The 14,438-nt window shown below is 44.8% G+C and overlaps 1 protein-coding gene across 2 annotated transcripts in view; it reads left to right on the plus strand.

The window, feature by feature from the left end:
- The window catches only part of TCERG1L (transcription elongation regulator 1 like), a 174,836-nt gene that overhangs the window by 97,545 nt on the left and 62,853 nt on the right, over positions 1-14,438 (plus strand). Inside the window, exon 5 of one of the 2 annotated variants that reach the window (XM_072129349.1) lies at positions 4,256-4,372. The exons of the other annotated variant lie outside the window; for it this stretch is intronic. Coding sequence (XP_071985450.1) covers positions 4,256-4,372 — 117 coding nt within the window. The remainder of the gene's footprint in view (positions 1-4,255; positions 4,373-14,438) is intronic. 2 annotated transcript variants of the gene reach the window in all.

Here is a 14,438-nt window from a genome sequence, read left to right on the forward strand (position 1 = left end):
GTTACACTGAACTCTTGTTATGGAATTATGTGGAATAATCGCCCTTTGAAAAACAGACGCTGCAAACCATGAACCGCGCTTCGAATGCTCGTGGAGAATAACTGTGATTTCTGCTTCTCCTCGTGTGACTTTACATCCAACGTTCATTACATTTATTTTCTTCATCACATGGAGATAAAGAAACGTAACACATTCATATATGACTTTATCCTACAATCAAACAGCGGGTCCAGAAATGAATTCTTCAAGGGATTTTTCCAGAATAAATTTATCAACTGCATATCCATATAAGAGGTCCTGATAATCAGTTTTGGGTGTCACCTGATGCCCCCACGGATCAGCTTTGCTCAGCAGCTGATATACAGAGCATGCAGAAGGAAACAGCTCCAGTTTGACATTGGTGGTCAAACCAGATTATTGCGGATCATCTCCCATTCATTCTAGAGGCTCATTCCCCTACATTTTTATTACGATATAGATAAAATGTAATTACACTATTACTCTCATTAAGTCTGTAGCTTTTCAAGTTGAGGCATCATGGGATTGATATGAGAAAGCACAGAAATAGTCTACTTCCTTTTCCTATCTACGTTTATCTATGTGGGATCCTCATTGCAGCATCTGTAACTGGGATTGTTTATTCAGTAGATAAAGGGGGCAGTATTAATCCCGTGAGAAGCTTCCTTCTATCCGAATTAGTCAAAGTTACTGGTTGATTGTTAGACCGATACTATACTCTATATGCTGAAATTCCAGAGAGTAGGGTTACTGTTTTTTAGCAGGACCTGTTTTGGGGACAATCGACCCTGGAGTAACAACACACAGGACAGTGAACTCCAGTGTTCCAAAATCCCTGCCTGTTTGCCTCAGCATTTCTGTGGTATTACGCGACAACCACGAGGACAGTCCCTTCGTACATCAAAGTGTGGACACCAAGCAAGACAAACAAACTCAAAAAGAAGCTCAGCAATCTTGACAATCACAACAGAAATAGCAAATCTGGTACAAAATCGCCAAAACAAGGAATAGTCAAGAAGGAGAGCCAAAAATTGGAAACAAGAAGTACCAATGTAGTGTAACAATACCAAGACAATAGAGTTGGTGGAAAATGAGTATTTCTCACAGTCTGCACTTCTATGTACACTACAAAAAGGTAAGGTTACTGGAAAGCAACAAGGACCCCCAGGATAATCATAAAAACATCTCCACTGTTTTCTACAATTGTAACAGAATTGTTTAGTAAGAAATACCAGAAATATTCAAACACAATGTAAAGTCAGATGTTTTGTGAACGTTCCTCACCGGGATGGAGGCAGCGACCAATACAAGTGCTCTCACATTTTGCCGAAATCCTCAGCATGATTAATGGCCACCTTTAAGAAAAAGTTTTTAGTTGGAATTTACATTAAAACATTGATATAAATGTCACCGATGATAAATGACCCTGAGTTGGGAAGTTATTGAAATTAATTATACGGATTCTCTGCTTTGTGCTAGTAATGAATGGAAGCAAAAACTTTTCTCTCGTGTTCGGGAGGATTCATTCACAAAAAATGATATTTTCATTAGCCACTTATTTTTCATGCTGTTTTAGCTGCTGTGACATGAACCATTTTATCAGGCGTAATATATTCCTGTCGAGAGCGACTTTGATTGATCCTTCTTGATTGTAATAGACTTACACCCAATATTTTTGGCAGAATCAAACGTGTATGGGGAGACTTTTCCCTATGGCTGATGTTAGAAGCAGGAAGAATCAGATTGTAGGTTTCAAAGTGTTTAATTGTTTTGTTCTCTGGGGAGATAAGTCACAGCCAGAAGAGTCCTATAGGGAGTCACGCCGCTCATATGAAAGCTCGGCCAAGAGTGAAACTCAATGAGGAGGGTCGGGGGCGCCAACAGCTCCTGTACGGGGGCTCTGGGATCACAAACAAGATTACTAGTGAAAAATAACTTGTATCCATATTGTAGGTAACATATATACTCAAGTAGAAGCCAAGGGTTTCAGAACAAATAATGTGCTGAAAAACTCAGACTTGCCTTATACTTGAGTAAAAAATAAATAAATAAAAACTCACCATTCCAGCGCTTCCCACAGGTCTTCTCTTCTTCCATCCAGCAGCGACAGGTCTGCAAAACACCCGCCGTGCACAGACTATAAAGTCCGCCACCACTGACATCATAGTGTGCGCCGGACAGCGAGCACAGACCTGCCATTGCCGGATGGAAGAAGAGAAGATCTGTGGGAGCTGCCGGCAAGGTGCTACCAGGGGCTTTCCATATATGGGGGCAGGTTCTGACTATATTCGGGGGTACGTTCTGGCTATATACAGGGCAGGTTCTGGCTATATTTAGGGCCAGGTGCTGGTTTGATACAAGGGCAGGTGCTGGCTATATAGTCGGGGCTGGCTTGATGGCTATATACTAGGGGTTAGCTGAGGGGCATGGGCTAGCTATAAACTAAGGGTCTGGCTTGCTATTTCTTGGGGGCTAGTTATATACTAAGGACAGGGGGCTGGCTATATGCTGGGGCACCTATGCTGGCTATATAGTAGGGGCTGTCTGGGGGGCATATTTACTAGGGGGCACAGGCTGGTGATATACTGGTGGCATGAGGCTAAATATACACTGGGAGCATGGGCTGGCTGTCTATATACTAGGTGCAGAAAGCAGGCTATATACTGGGGGCATGGGCTGTCTACATACTACGAGCACAGGCTGGCTATATACTGGAGGCATGAGTTAGCTGGCTATATACTGGGGCATGGGCTGGCTATGTACTGGGGGGGGGGCACAGTCTGGCTGGTTATATTCTAGGAGCAGGAGGCAGGCTATATACAAGGGGCATGGTCTGGCTATATAATAGGGGCATGGGCTGGATGACTATATATTGGGAAGCAGGATGCTGGCTAGCTATATGCTGGGGTATGTGCTGGCACCAATGCTTTTTCCACCCTAGGATTATACACAAGTTAATAGGTTTTCCCAGTTAATGTGGTAAAATTAGGTACCTTGGCTTATATTCAGGTCGGATTATAGCCCAACTGTAACATTGTAGAACAACTTTGCACATTACCTTTGTTACATATATTCAGCAGGTTCTTTGCTATCCTCCTCAGTTTAGCCTGGCTCTATACTAGCTGGGTCTCCTGCCATGTTTGGTTATTTCTAGTAATTGTACATTTGTAAACAGTCCCAGTCCGTGATTCTTCAGAACTCTCTCTGCCTTTCTCTTCACCTTATGCTGCACCCTCTCCCCACATTGTACATTGGACTTTGTGCACAGTGCAGAGAAGCTATAAACCCTTAGTACTCACACAGCACAGACTATATACTTCAGGTAACTGTTTAACTTCTGATTTCAAGCAATTATCACATGTTCCATATGATAAAAGCTGCCAGGCAGGTCACTAAATACATCGTGTACATACACTATGCAGTGTTCACCGGATTTACCTGTAGCAATCTCACTGGATTTGCTGCAAAATTACTAAATGAGAGAACACAAGGTATCATGGGAATTGTGGGCAGAGTAATTTGGACTTAGCTTTAGGGCAGATATAGTAAGTGTCTCCACCAACTTCACCTCTGGTGAGAAAGATTTTTCTCAAACACTTTCAGAACAGAAAATACCATAACTTTGTAGAAGAAAAAGCCGAGTAAAAAACAGAACGTTGCCCACATTGTATATAAATAGAACGTTGCCCACATCGTATATGACAATTTGGTAAAATCATTATCATTTTTTAGCTAATCTTTAAACTCATTTTCCCATTTGAGGTATTTAAGAATGAAGAAATCTTAAAATTTAGATTAGTTGACTGGAAATAATACTTCCCATATAGAGATAGCAAATCGTCCAAGATTTGCTAAAGCTTCACCAGATTTTCAAAAAATGTGTTACGCCAATTGTCCTGGAAGTTGGTATATAATCCCTTCTTGTCATCTATAACAGGTTTTTCATAAACAGATCCTCTATCATGTCTCTCGCCTTTCCCTGCTCCCTGTGCTCTGGGATGAATGCCACCAGCAGTTAGCGCCATTTTAAAAGATTCGGTCGAAGTGAAAAAGAAAATATTTTGATTCTCTTTGGTGCCTGAAAAATGGCGCAAGCATCTACAAGCCGACAAGTACATTGACTCGTGTCTATTCCCAAACCATAAAACAATAGTAAATTAGTTTTATCATTTATTATTGACCATGTTATATTTGTCTATTGTTATAAGTAATTGGGTTTGTAATATTACCTCACCAGGGCATCCGGCAAGAATTGAAGCCCGTGTCGCCCCTCTACTTCCGGCTCAGTTTGCCAGATTGGCCGCATCTCCTGCCGTTACCTTCATGACTGCACTGGCTGATCATACATCAAATGGTATGTACTATGGATACCCCTCCTCACACATTGGGGGGAATTTATCAATAAGTGGTGCTAGGTCTTTTGTTTGGCGCCAACTTGAGAGTTTTTTGGACTGAGATTTTACATTGTGGAGCACTTTAGGCTTAATGTATTTGGTGAACCGTAAAAAAAGGACAAATGAGTGCCAGAAGTGACCAACCACATTCACGAAGGGGTTTACAAGCTGCTAGACTTGTAGAGTTGTCTCATTATGTGCCAAAAATTGTTAGGAAACTAAAAGTGGGGGAAAAGTGTCGGGATTCAAAAACTGCACTCACATTGAGAAACAAAAATTATAGCCTCAGTGTCGGAAAAATGAGGTTTTTGTGGTGCTGACACTCTGCGAATCTCTTGGAACAGACGCAAAAAAAATTTGTATCCCCGATAAAATTCAGGTGCAAACCATCAATAAATGTCCCCCCTTGTCTCTTAGTGGAGCTCCGAATCAATAAATTGCAGAATATTCCAAGTGTGTTGTGCTTTCTCTTTGTGGTGCACTTACTGGCATTGTGTAGTATGTGCTCATTGGCTTTATGATGGGTGATCACCCTAAGAAGGAACATATCTCAATAAGGTCTTAGTCTCTCAAGATGATCATGCACTTTGGATTAATGTTGCGTGTACTCACCGAATTGACTACCTGATGTGTATCATCTTATTCAGATTTTACTGTAAAATTTGAAGTTATGGGGAAGAAGTATCAGACACATTTTAATGGGTTTTTTTGGCGCAGAATTGTTGCGGATCATTTATAATGAGTTTGCGCCAGAAAGAACAGATGTTTCCGACTATCGTGACTCCTCCCTCTTTTTTGGCGCAATTGGGCGTTTCCACATTATCCTCCACTTTTATGTTTATTTTGATGGCATTTTTAGGCGCAATTTTTGGTGCACGATAGACCAAGAAAAAATTGGTTAGAGAGCAAAATTAAGGCGCAGTCCATGTAAGATTTTGGCGCACATCTCATTGATGTCGGCATTTTTATGGCGCCCGACTAATCAGTTCCGTCTACCCATTAATTACTAACAGCCTTGCCCCACTTAAAGGGCACCTACCACCACGAATCTACCTATAAAGGTAGATCGGGTGGTAGGTGGATGTATGGGACGTGAGGATAGCCCTTTTTAGAGCTAATCCTCACGTCCCCGCTAGCGTACCATAAACTTTATTGCCCTAATATGTTAATTTAATTAAGCGGCTACCGGGACGTGGAGTAGCCGGACACGAGGCTACACGGCGCGGCTACTCCACGCCCCAGTAGCTGCTTTCCCCCGCCTACCCTGTGATCTTCGGCGCGCAGCTGCCAGGAGCCCTCGTCCGAGAAGCCGGAGTTCTGCGCATGCGCAGTAACTCCGGCCAAGATGCGCGATCTCGGGAACGAGGCCGGAGTTACTGCGCATGCAGGAGCTGCGCGCCGAAGATCACAGGGTAGGCGGGGGAAAGCAGCTACTGGGGCGTGGAGTAGCCGCGCCGTGTAGCCTCGTGTCCGGCTACTCCACGCCCCGGTAGCCGCTTAATTAAATTAACATATTAGGGCAATAAAGTTTATGGTACGCTAGCGGGGACGTGAGGATTAGCTCTAAAAAGGGCTATCCTCACGTCCCATACATCCACCTACCACCCGATCTACTTTTATAGGTAGATTCGTGGTGGTAGGTTCCCTTTAAATACATCGGGCTGTGCTTTGCGGAGACTGATCTCCGATGCCGACAGACGTGCTTGCGCCAGAATTAGTAAATCTCCCCCACTGTGTAAAACTTTTGGCTTGACTTTTACATAAAAGCGTAAAAGAGTCATAACAGTTATGCAAATTAGTCTGGGTACTCTGGTGACATAGTCTGAGTACAACCTTTACAACTCTATATTACTGTGATTCTTATAGAGTTATAATAAAAGAAGTCCTGGGTAGCTTCTCAGCTACGTGGATGCCCTTTCATCGCTGGCACACCCCCATTTCCCAGGGATTGTTGCTCCCCAATGATATCTCTCCAGGGGAGTTAGTGATGAGCAGACTTGTGGCTTCAAATCTGCTCGAATAACAGAACATTTAGCATTTTGAAAATAGCAAATTTTTTCAAAATGTTTACCAAGCTCACCTTTTTTTTTCATAAATAAATGCTAAATAAATCAACCAAAATTTCCCACTATGTTGAAGTACAAAATGTAACGGAAAAACAAACTCAGAAACACTTGGGTGAGTTTAAGCTCCTAAAGTTATAACTGGATAAAGTGACACCTGAAAAATAGGCTGTGGTCATCAGGGCGAAAATGAGCCTGGTCACTAAGGGGTTAAGGGGATTTTACTATAATGTGACCTCTACATCCCCTTCATTGGATTAGACACCGGTAACTTGTGTTGGATTCTTAGCTTTCAGGTCACATTCATCTTCTGATGAGGGACAGTGACAGGAAAATAGAAATGTATTTCATTTTGCAGAACAAGTGACGGTCATTGTACGAAGCGATCACCGATATCTCTGAGCGAATGTCATTTGTTACATTGTAGCTGTAATGTCTATAATTGGTTAAATTATATCAAGCCAATCTATATTTACTTTTTCCAATTTTTCTAAAAATTTCAGCTTTTCTTCCTCCCTGTATTAATGAAATCTGTAATTAACGTGGATGTAAATGAGTTTCATGACTCATTGGGGTCAAATGTAAAAGGCTATTTACAGGCTTTATGGAGATCGAGATGAAATTGAGATATTATTGATGTCAATTATACGGCTAATGACCCCCATCTTCATTGTAAACACCCCCCCCCCTTCCGGTGACTGATACAGACAATGATGGTTAATGATAATTATCAACAAAGAAATCGTCGCTGATCTTGACGTCTGGTCAGAGGCTTTACAGGAATCATAAAATGGGATTTGTCACATCCGGGACCCGCTCCGAGGTCTATAAAAGATGCCATGACCTTTAATTATCCTCATTTAAATCAATTGATACTGTTGGATAATATTCACAAAAAAATATCTCTGAAAGACTACAGAGCACAAAGTACAAAGTATGAGTTCTACCAGTTGAATTGGCCTCATTTGATGTATTAGATATATTAAAAAGGGATTTACAAAATTGGAAAATAATTACTTTTCCAGATTAAAAAAAAAAGTAAAGAAACAGCGCCACCCTTGTCTATTGGCGGTGTCTGGTATTGCAATTTAATTGGATTCAAATATACTACACTATATTTTGACACTACAATGTCAAATATAAAAAAGGTAGGGTCTACATTATATCGTGTTTACAATAAAGTATGTAAAACTTTACCTGGCTCCCTGCCAGATGCCCCTGCCTGGGGCCCAGAGAGGAAAATTTCAAGCCACATCTCTGCATTGAGATGCCAGAGGGAGAGATTGTCTGCAGTGAGCTGACACTTCACCAGTGAAGAAAGGGGCAGGAGCCAGGAGTGACCAGGAGAGCAGTAAATATATTATAGAGCAGATGGAAATTGTAATTTGAAAATTTTCTCTCTCAGACTCAGACTGTGGCATCTGGCAGTGAGACAGTTAAAGTTTCACATACTTTATTTCAAACACATTTTTTAAAATTGTTATTAATTACAGTAATTTGTCTATAGCAAACTATCTATGGAGTAGAGGTTGCCTCCAGTCTATGGTGATGGTAGAACCTCCTCTCCTCTAGGTGTAGAGGACGCCCCCTGTCTATGGTGATGGTAGAACCTCCTCTCCTCTAGGTGTAGAGGATGCCCCTTGTCTATGGTGATGGTAGAACCTCCTCTCCTCTAGGTGTAGAGGATACCTCCTGTCTATGGTGATGGTAGACCCTCCTCTCCTCTAGGTGTAGAGGATGCCCCCTGTCTATGGTGATGGTAGAATCTCCTCTCCTCTAGGTGTAGAGGATGCCCCCTGTCTATGGTGATGGTAGACCCTCCTCTCCTCTAGGTGTAGAGGATGCCCCCTGTCTATGGTGATGGTAGAGCCTCCTCTTCTCTAGGTGTAGAGGATGCCCCCTGTCTATGGTGATGGTAGAGCCTCCTCTCCTCTAGGTGTAGAGGATGCCCCCTGTCTATGTTGATGGCAAACCCTTCTCTAGGTGTAGAGGATTCCCCCTGTCTATGGTGATGGTAGAACCTCCTCTCCTGTAGGTGTAGAGGATGCCCCCTGTCTATGGTGATGGTAGATCCTCCTCTATTGGCGGTGTCTGGTATTGCAATTTAATTGGATTCAAATATACTACACTATATTTTGACACTACAATGTCAAATATAAAAAAGGTAGGGTCTACATTATATCGTGTTTACAATAAAGTATGTAAAACTTTACCTGGCTCCCTGCCAGATGCCCCTGCCTGGGGCCCAGAGAGGAAAATTTCAAGCCACATCTCTGCATTGAGATGCCAGAGGGAGAGATTGTCTGCAGTGAGCTGACACTTCACCAGTGAAGAAAGGGGCAGGAGCCAGGAGTGACCAGGAGAGCAGTAAATATATTATAGAGCAGATGGAAATTGTAATTTGAAAATTTTCTCTCTCAGACACAGACTGTGGCATCTGGCAGTGAGACAGTTAAAGTTTCACATACTTTATTTCAAACACATTTTTTAAAATCGTTATTAATTACAGTAATTTGTCTATAGCAAACTATCTATGGAGTAGAGGTTGCCTCCAGTCTATGGTGATGGTAGAACCTCCTCTACTCTAGGTGTAGAGGATACCTCCTGTCTATGGTGATGGTAGACCCTCCTCTCCTCTAGGTGTAGAGGATGCCCCCTGTCTATGGTGATGGTAGAATCTCCTCTCCTCTAGGTGTAGAGGATGCCCCCTGTCTATGGTGATGGTAGAACCTCCTCTCCTCTAGGTGTAGAGGATGCCCCCTGTCTATGGTGATGGTAGAACTTCCTCTCCTCTATGTGTAGAGGATGCCCCCTGTCTATGGTGATGGTAGAGCCTCCTCTTCTCTAGGTGTAGAGGATGCCCCCTGTCTATGGTGATGGTAGAGCCTCCTCTCCTCTAGGTGTAGAGGATGCCCCCTGTCTATGTTGATGGCAAACACTTCTCTAGGTGTAGAGGATTCCCCCTGTCTATGGTGATGGTAGAACCTCCTCTCCTGTAGGTGTAGAGGATGCCCCCTGTCTATGGTGATGGTAGATCCTCCTCTCCTGTAGGTGTAGAGGATGCCCCCTGTCTATGTTGATGGCAAACCCTTCTCTAGGTGTAGAGGATTCCCCCTGTCTATGGTGATGGTAGAACCTCCTCTCCTGTAGGTGTAGAGGATGCCCCCTGTCTATGGTGATGGTAGAACCTCCTCTCCTCTAGGTGTAGAGGATGCCCCCTGTCTATGGTGATGATGGAACCTCCTCTCCTCTAGGTGCAGAGGATGCCCCCTGTCAATGGTGATGGTAGAACCACCTCTCCTCTAGGTGTAGAGGATGTCCCCTGTCTATGGTGATGGTAGAACCTTCTCTCTTCTAGGTGTAGAGGATGCCCCCTGTCTATGATGATGGTAGAACCTCCTTTCCTCTAGGTGTAGAGGATGTCCCCTGTCTTTGGTGATGGTAGAACCTTCTCTCTTCTAGGTGTAGAGGATGCCCCCTGTCTATGGTGATGATGGAACCTCCTCTCCTCTAGGTGTAGAGGATGCCTCCTGTCTATGGTGATGGTAGAACCTCCTCTCCTCTAGGTGCAGAGGATGCCCCCTGTCTATGGTGATGGTAAAACCTCCTCTCCTCTAGGTGTAGAGGACGCCCCCTGTCTATGGTGATGGTAGAACCTCCTCTCCTGTAGGTGTAGAGGATGCCCCCTGTCTATGGTGATGGTAGCTCCTCCTCTATTGGCGGTGTCTGGTATTGCAATTTAATTGGATTCAAATATACTACACTATATTTTGACACTACAATGTCAAATATAAAAAAGGTAGGGTCTACATTATATCGTGTTTACAATAAAGTATGTAAAACTTTACCTGGCTCCCTGCCAGATGCCCCTGCCTGGGGCCCAGAGAGGAAAATTTCAAGCCACATCTCTGCATTGAGATGCCAGAGGGAGAGATTGTCTGCAGTGAGCTGACACTTCACCAGTGAAGAAAGGGGCAGGAGCCAGGAGTGACCAGGAGAGCAGTAAATATATTATAGAGCAGATGGAAATTGTAATTTGAAAATTTTCTCTCTCAGACACAGACTGTGGCATCTGGCAGTGAGACAATTAAAGTTTCACATACTTTATTTCAAACACATTTTTTAAAATCGTTATTAATTACAGTAATTTGTCTATAGCAAACTATCTATGGAGTAGAGGTTGCCTCCAGTCTATGGTGATGGTAGAACCTCCTCTACTCTAGGTGTAGAGGATGCCCCTGTCTATGGTGATGATAGAACCTCCTCTCCTCTAGGTGTAGAGGATACCTCCTGTCTATGGTGATGGTAGAATCTCCTCTCCTCTAGGTGTAGAGGATGCCCCCTGTCTATGGTGATGGTAGAATCTCCTCTCCTCTAGGTGTAGAGGATGCCCCCTGTCTATGGTGATGGTAGAACCTCCTCTCCTCTAGGTGTAGAGGATGCCCCCTGTCTATGGTGATGGTAGAACTTCCTCTCCTCTATGTGTAGAGGATGCCCCCTGTCTATGGTGATGGTAGAGCCTCCTCTTCTCTAGGTGTAGAGGATGCCCCCTGTCTATGGTGATGGTAGAGCCTCCTCTCCTCTAGGTGTAGAGGATGCCCCCTGTCTATGTTGATGGCAAACCCTTCTCTAGGTGTAGAGGATTCCCCCTGTCTATGGTGATGGTAGAACCTCCTCTCCTGTAGGTGTAGAGGATGCCCCCTGTCTATGGTGATGGTAGAACCTCCTCTCCTCTAGGTGTAGAGGATGCCCCCTGTCTATGGTGATGATGGAACCTCCTCTCCTCTAGGTGCAGAGGATGCCCCCTGTCTATGGTGATGGTAGAACCACCTCTCCTCTAGGTGTAGAGGATGTCCCCTGTCTATGGTGATGGTAGAACCTTCTCTCTTCTAGGTGTAGAGGATGCCCCCTGTCTATGATGATGGTAGAACCTCCTTTCCTCTAGGTGTAGAGGATGTCCCCTGTCTTTGGTGATGGTAGAACCTTCTCTCTTCTAGGTGTAGAGGATGCCCCCTGTCTATGGTGATGATGGAACCTCCTCTCCTCTAGGTGTAGAGGATGCCTCCTGTCTATGGTGATGGTAGAACCTCCTCTCCTCTAGGTGCAGAGGATGCCCCCTGTCTATGGTGATGGTAGAACCTCCTCTCCTCTAGGTGTAGAGAATGTCCTCTGTCTATGGTGATGGTAGAACCTCCTCTCCTCTAGGGGTAGAGGATGCCTCCTGTCTATGGTGATGGTAGAACCTCCTCTCCTCTAGGTGTAGAGGATGCCTCCTGTCTATTGTGATGGTAGAACCTCCTCTTCTCTAGGTGTAGAATATGCCCCCTGTCTAAGGTGATGGTAGAACCTCCTCTCCTCTTGGTGTAGAGGATGCTCCTGTCTATGGTGATGGTAGAACCTCCTCTCCTCTTGGTGTAGAGGAGGTCTCCTGTCTATGGTGATGGTAGAACCTCCTCTCCTCTAGGTGTAGAGGATGCCCTCTGTCTATGGTGATGGTAGAACCTCCTCTCCTCTTGGTGTAGAGAATGCTCTTGTCTATGGTGATGGTAGAACCTCCTCTCCTCTAGGTGTAGAGGATGCCCCCTGTTTATGGTTATGGTAGAACCTCCTCTCCTCTTGGTGTAGAGGATGCTCTTGTCTATGGTGATGGTAGAACCTCCTCTCCTCTAGGTGTAGAGGATGCCCCCTGTTTATGGTTATGGTAGAACCTCCTCTCCTCTAGGTGTAGAGGATACCCCATGTCTATGGTGATGGTAGAACCTCCTCTCCTCTAGGTGTGGAGGATGCCCCCTGTCTATTGTGATGGTAGAACCTCCACTCCTCTTGGTGTAGAGGATGCTCCTGTCTATGGTGATGGTAGAACCTCCTCTCCTCTAGGTGTAGAGGATGCACCCTGTGTATGGTTATGGTAGCACCTCCTCTCCTCTTGGTGTAGAGGATGTCCCTGTCTATGGTGATGGTAGAACCTCCTCTCCTCTAGATGTGTAGAGGATGCCCCCTGTATATGGTGATGGTAGATCCTCCTCTCCTCTAGCTGTAGAGGATGCCTCCTGTCTATGGTGATGGTAGAACCTCCTCTCCTCTAGGTGCAGAGGATGCCCCCTGTCTATGGTGATGGTAGAACCTCCTCTCCTCTAGGTGTAGAGAATGCCCTCTGTCTATGGTGATGGTAGAACCTCCTCTCCTCTAGGTGTAGAGAATGCCCCCTGTCCATGGTGAAGGTAGAACCTCCACTAGGTATAGAGGATGCCCCCTGTCTATGGTGATGGTAGAACCTCCTCTAGGTGTAGTGGATGCCCCCTGTCTATGGTGATGGTAGATCCTCCTCTCCTCTAGGTGTAGAGGATGCCCCGTGTCTATGGTGATGGTAGAACCTCCTCTTCTCTAGGTGTAGAGGATGCCCCCTGTCTATGGTGATGGTAGAACCTTCTCTCCTGTAGGTGTAGAGGATGCCCCCTGTTTATGGTGATGGTAGAACCTCCTCTCCTCTAGGTGTAGAGGATGCCCCCTGTCTATGGTGATGGTAGAACCTCCTCTTCTCTAGGTGTAGAGGATGCCCCCTGTCTATGGTGATGGTAGAACCTCCTCTCCTCTAGGTGTAGAAGATGCCCCCTTGTCCTGGTCACAGGCCTAGGTACTGCCCATTGAGGTATATTTACATTGTAGTTAGGTCTTACCTTGGTGTCTTTTTTTAAGTTGAATAACACCAAATGTAGTATCTATCATTGTATTTCAATCTTTTTTATACACTGGAGCCCAAAACTGTACACAATATTCCATGTGTGATCTGACCAGGGATTTGATAAGTGCAAAATTATGTCTTTATTAGAGATGAGCGAACACTAAAATGCTCGGGTACTCGTTATTCGAGACGAACTTTTCCCGATGCTCGAGTGCTCGTCTCGAATAACGAACCCCATTGAAGTCAATGGGAGACTCGAGCATTTTTCAAGGGGACCAAGGCTCTGCACAGGGAAGCTTGGCCAAACACCTGGGAACCTCAGAAAAGGATGGAAACACCACGGAAATGGACAGGAAACAGCAGGGGCAGCATGCATGGATGCCTCTGAGGCTGCTTAAACGCACCATTATGCCAAAATTATGGGCAACAGCATGGCCATGACAGAGTGACAGAATGAAGCTAGATAGCATCTAAAACATGCAATAATTGACCCTGACACTATAGGGGACGGCATGCAGAGGCAGCGGCAGCAGGCTAGAGAGTGTCATGGCGACATACCCTAAATGGACTCAGGCTTCAAACCAATGGGTGGCAGAGAGGAACCAAAGGAGGTGAGCAAGAAGTGCTCAAATAATATCGGTACATGATAAAAGTTTGCCAGTATATTTTGTGGATTACACAGCAGGGTGGCGACAAAGTTAACATGGAAGCCATGAAAACAACCCAAAATTCTGCCTGACACCGCTCGTTTGATAAGGGGACCATGTATGGAGGCAGTGAACTAGTAGTAGATTAAAGGTGCTGCAGTTAAAACTATGTTAGTTGGATCTTGGCATGGAGCTGGCGCTCCGCTGCCAGGCGAGCTTTCGCCAATCCAAGCCCCTGTCTCTAGGCTACTCCCCAAACAGCACTTCTAAGAACCTTTTGTATAAGATCAAGTGTAGTAGCGTTCTTATAAGTTTAGGATATGCCGGGTGAGGGGAATGTAAACAGATGCGCAAGAAGCGCATGATGCGCATGGAGCTGGCGCTCCGCTGCCAGGCGAGCTTTCGCAAATCCAAGCCCCTGTCTCTAGGCTACTCCCCAAACAGCACTTTTGTATAAGATCAAGTGTAGTAGCGTTCTTATAAGTTTAGGATATGGCGGGTGAGGGGAATGTAAACAGATGCGCAAGAAGCGCTGAAATAATATCCCTAAATGGTAAAAGTTTGCAAGTATATTTTGTGGATTACACAGCAGGGTGGCGACAAAGTTAACAACTTTGATGTGGAATCCATGAAA

The sequence above is a fragment of the Engystomops pustulosus genome, chromosome 11 (assembly GCF_040894005.1).
Source record: "Engystomops pustulosus chromosome 11, aEngPut4.maternal, whole genome shotgun sequence".
Lineage (NCBI taxonomy): Eukaryota > Metazoa > Chordata > Amphibia > Anura > Leptodactylidae > Engystomops > Engystomops pustulosus.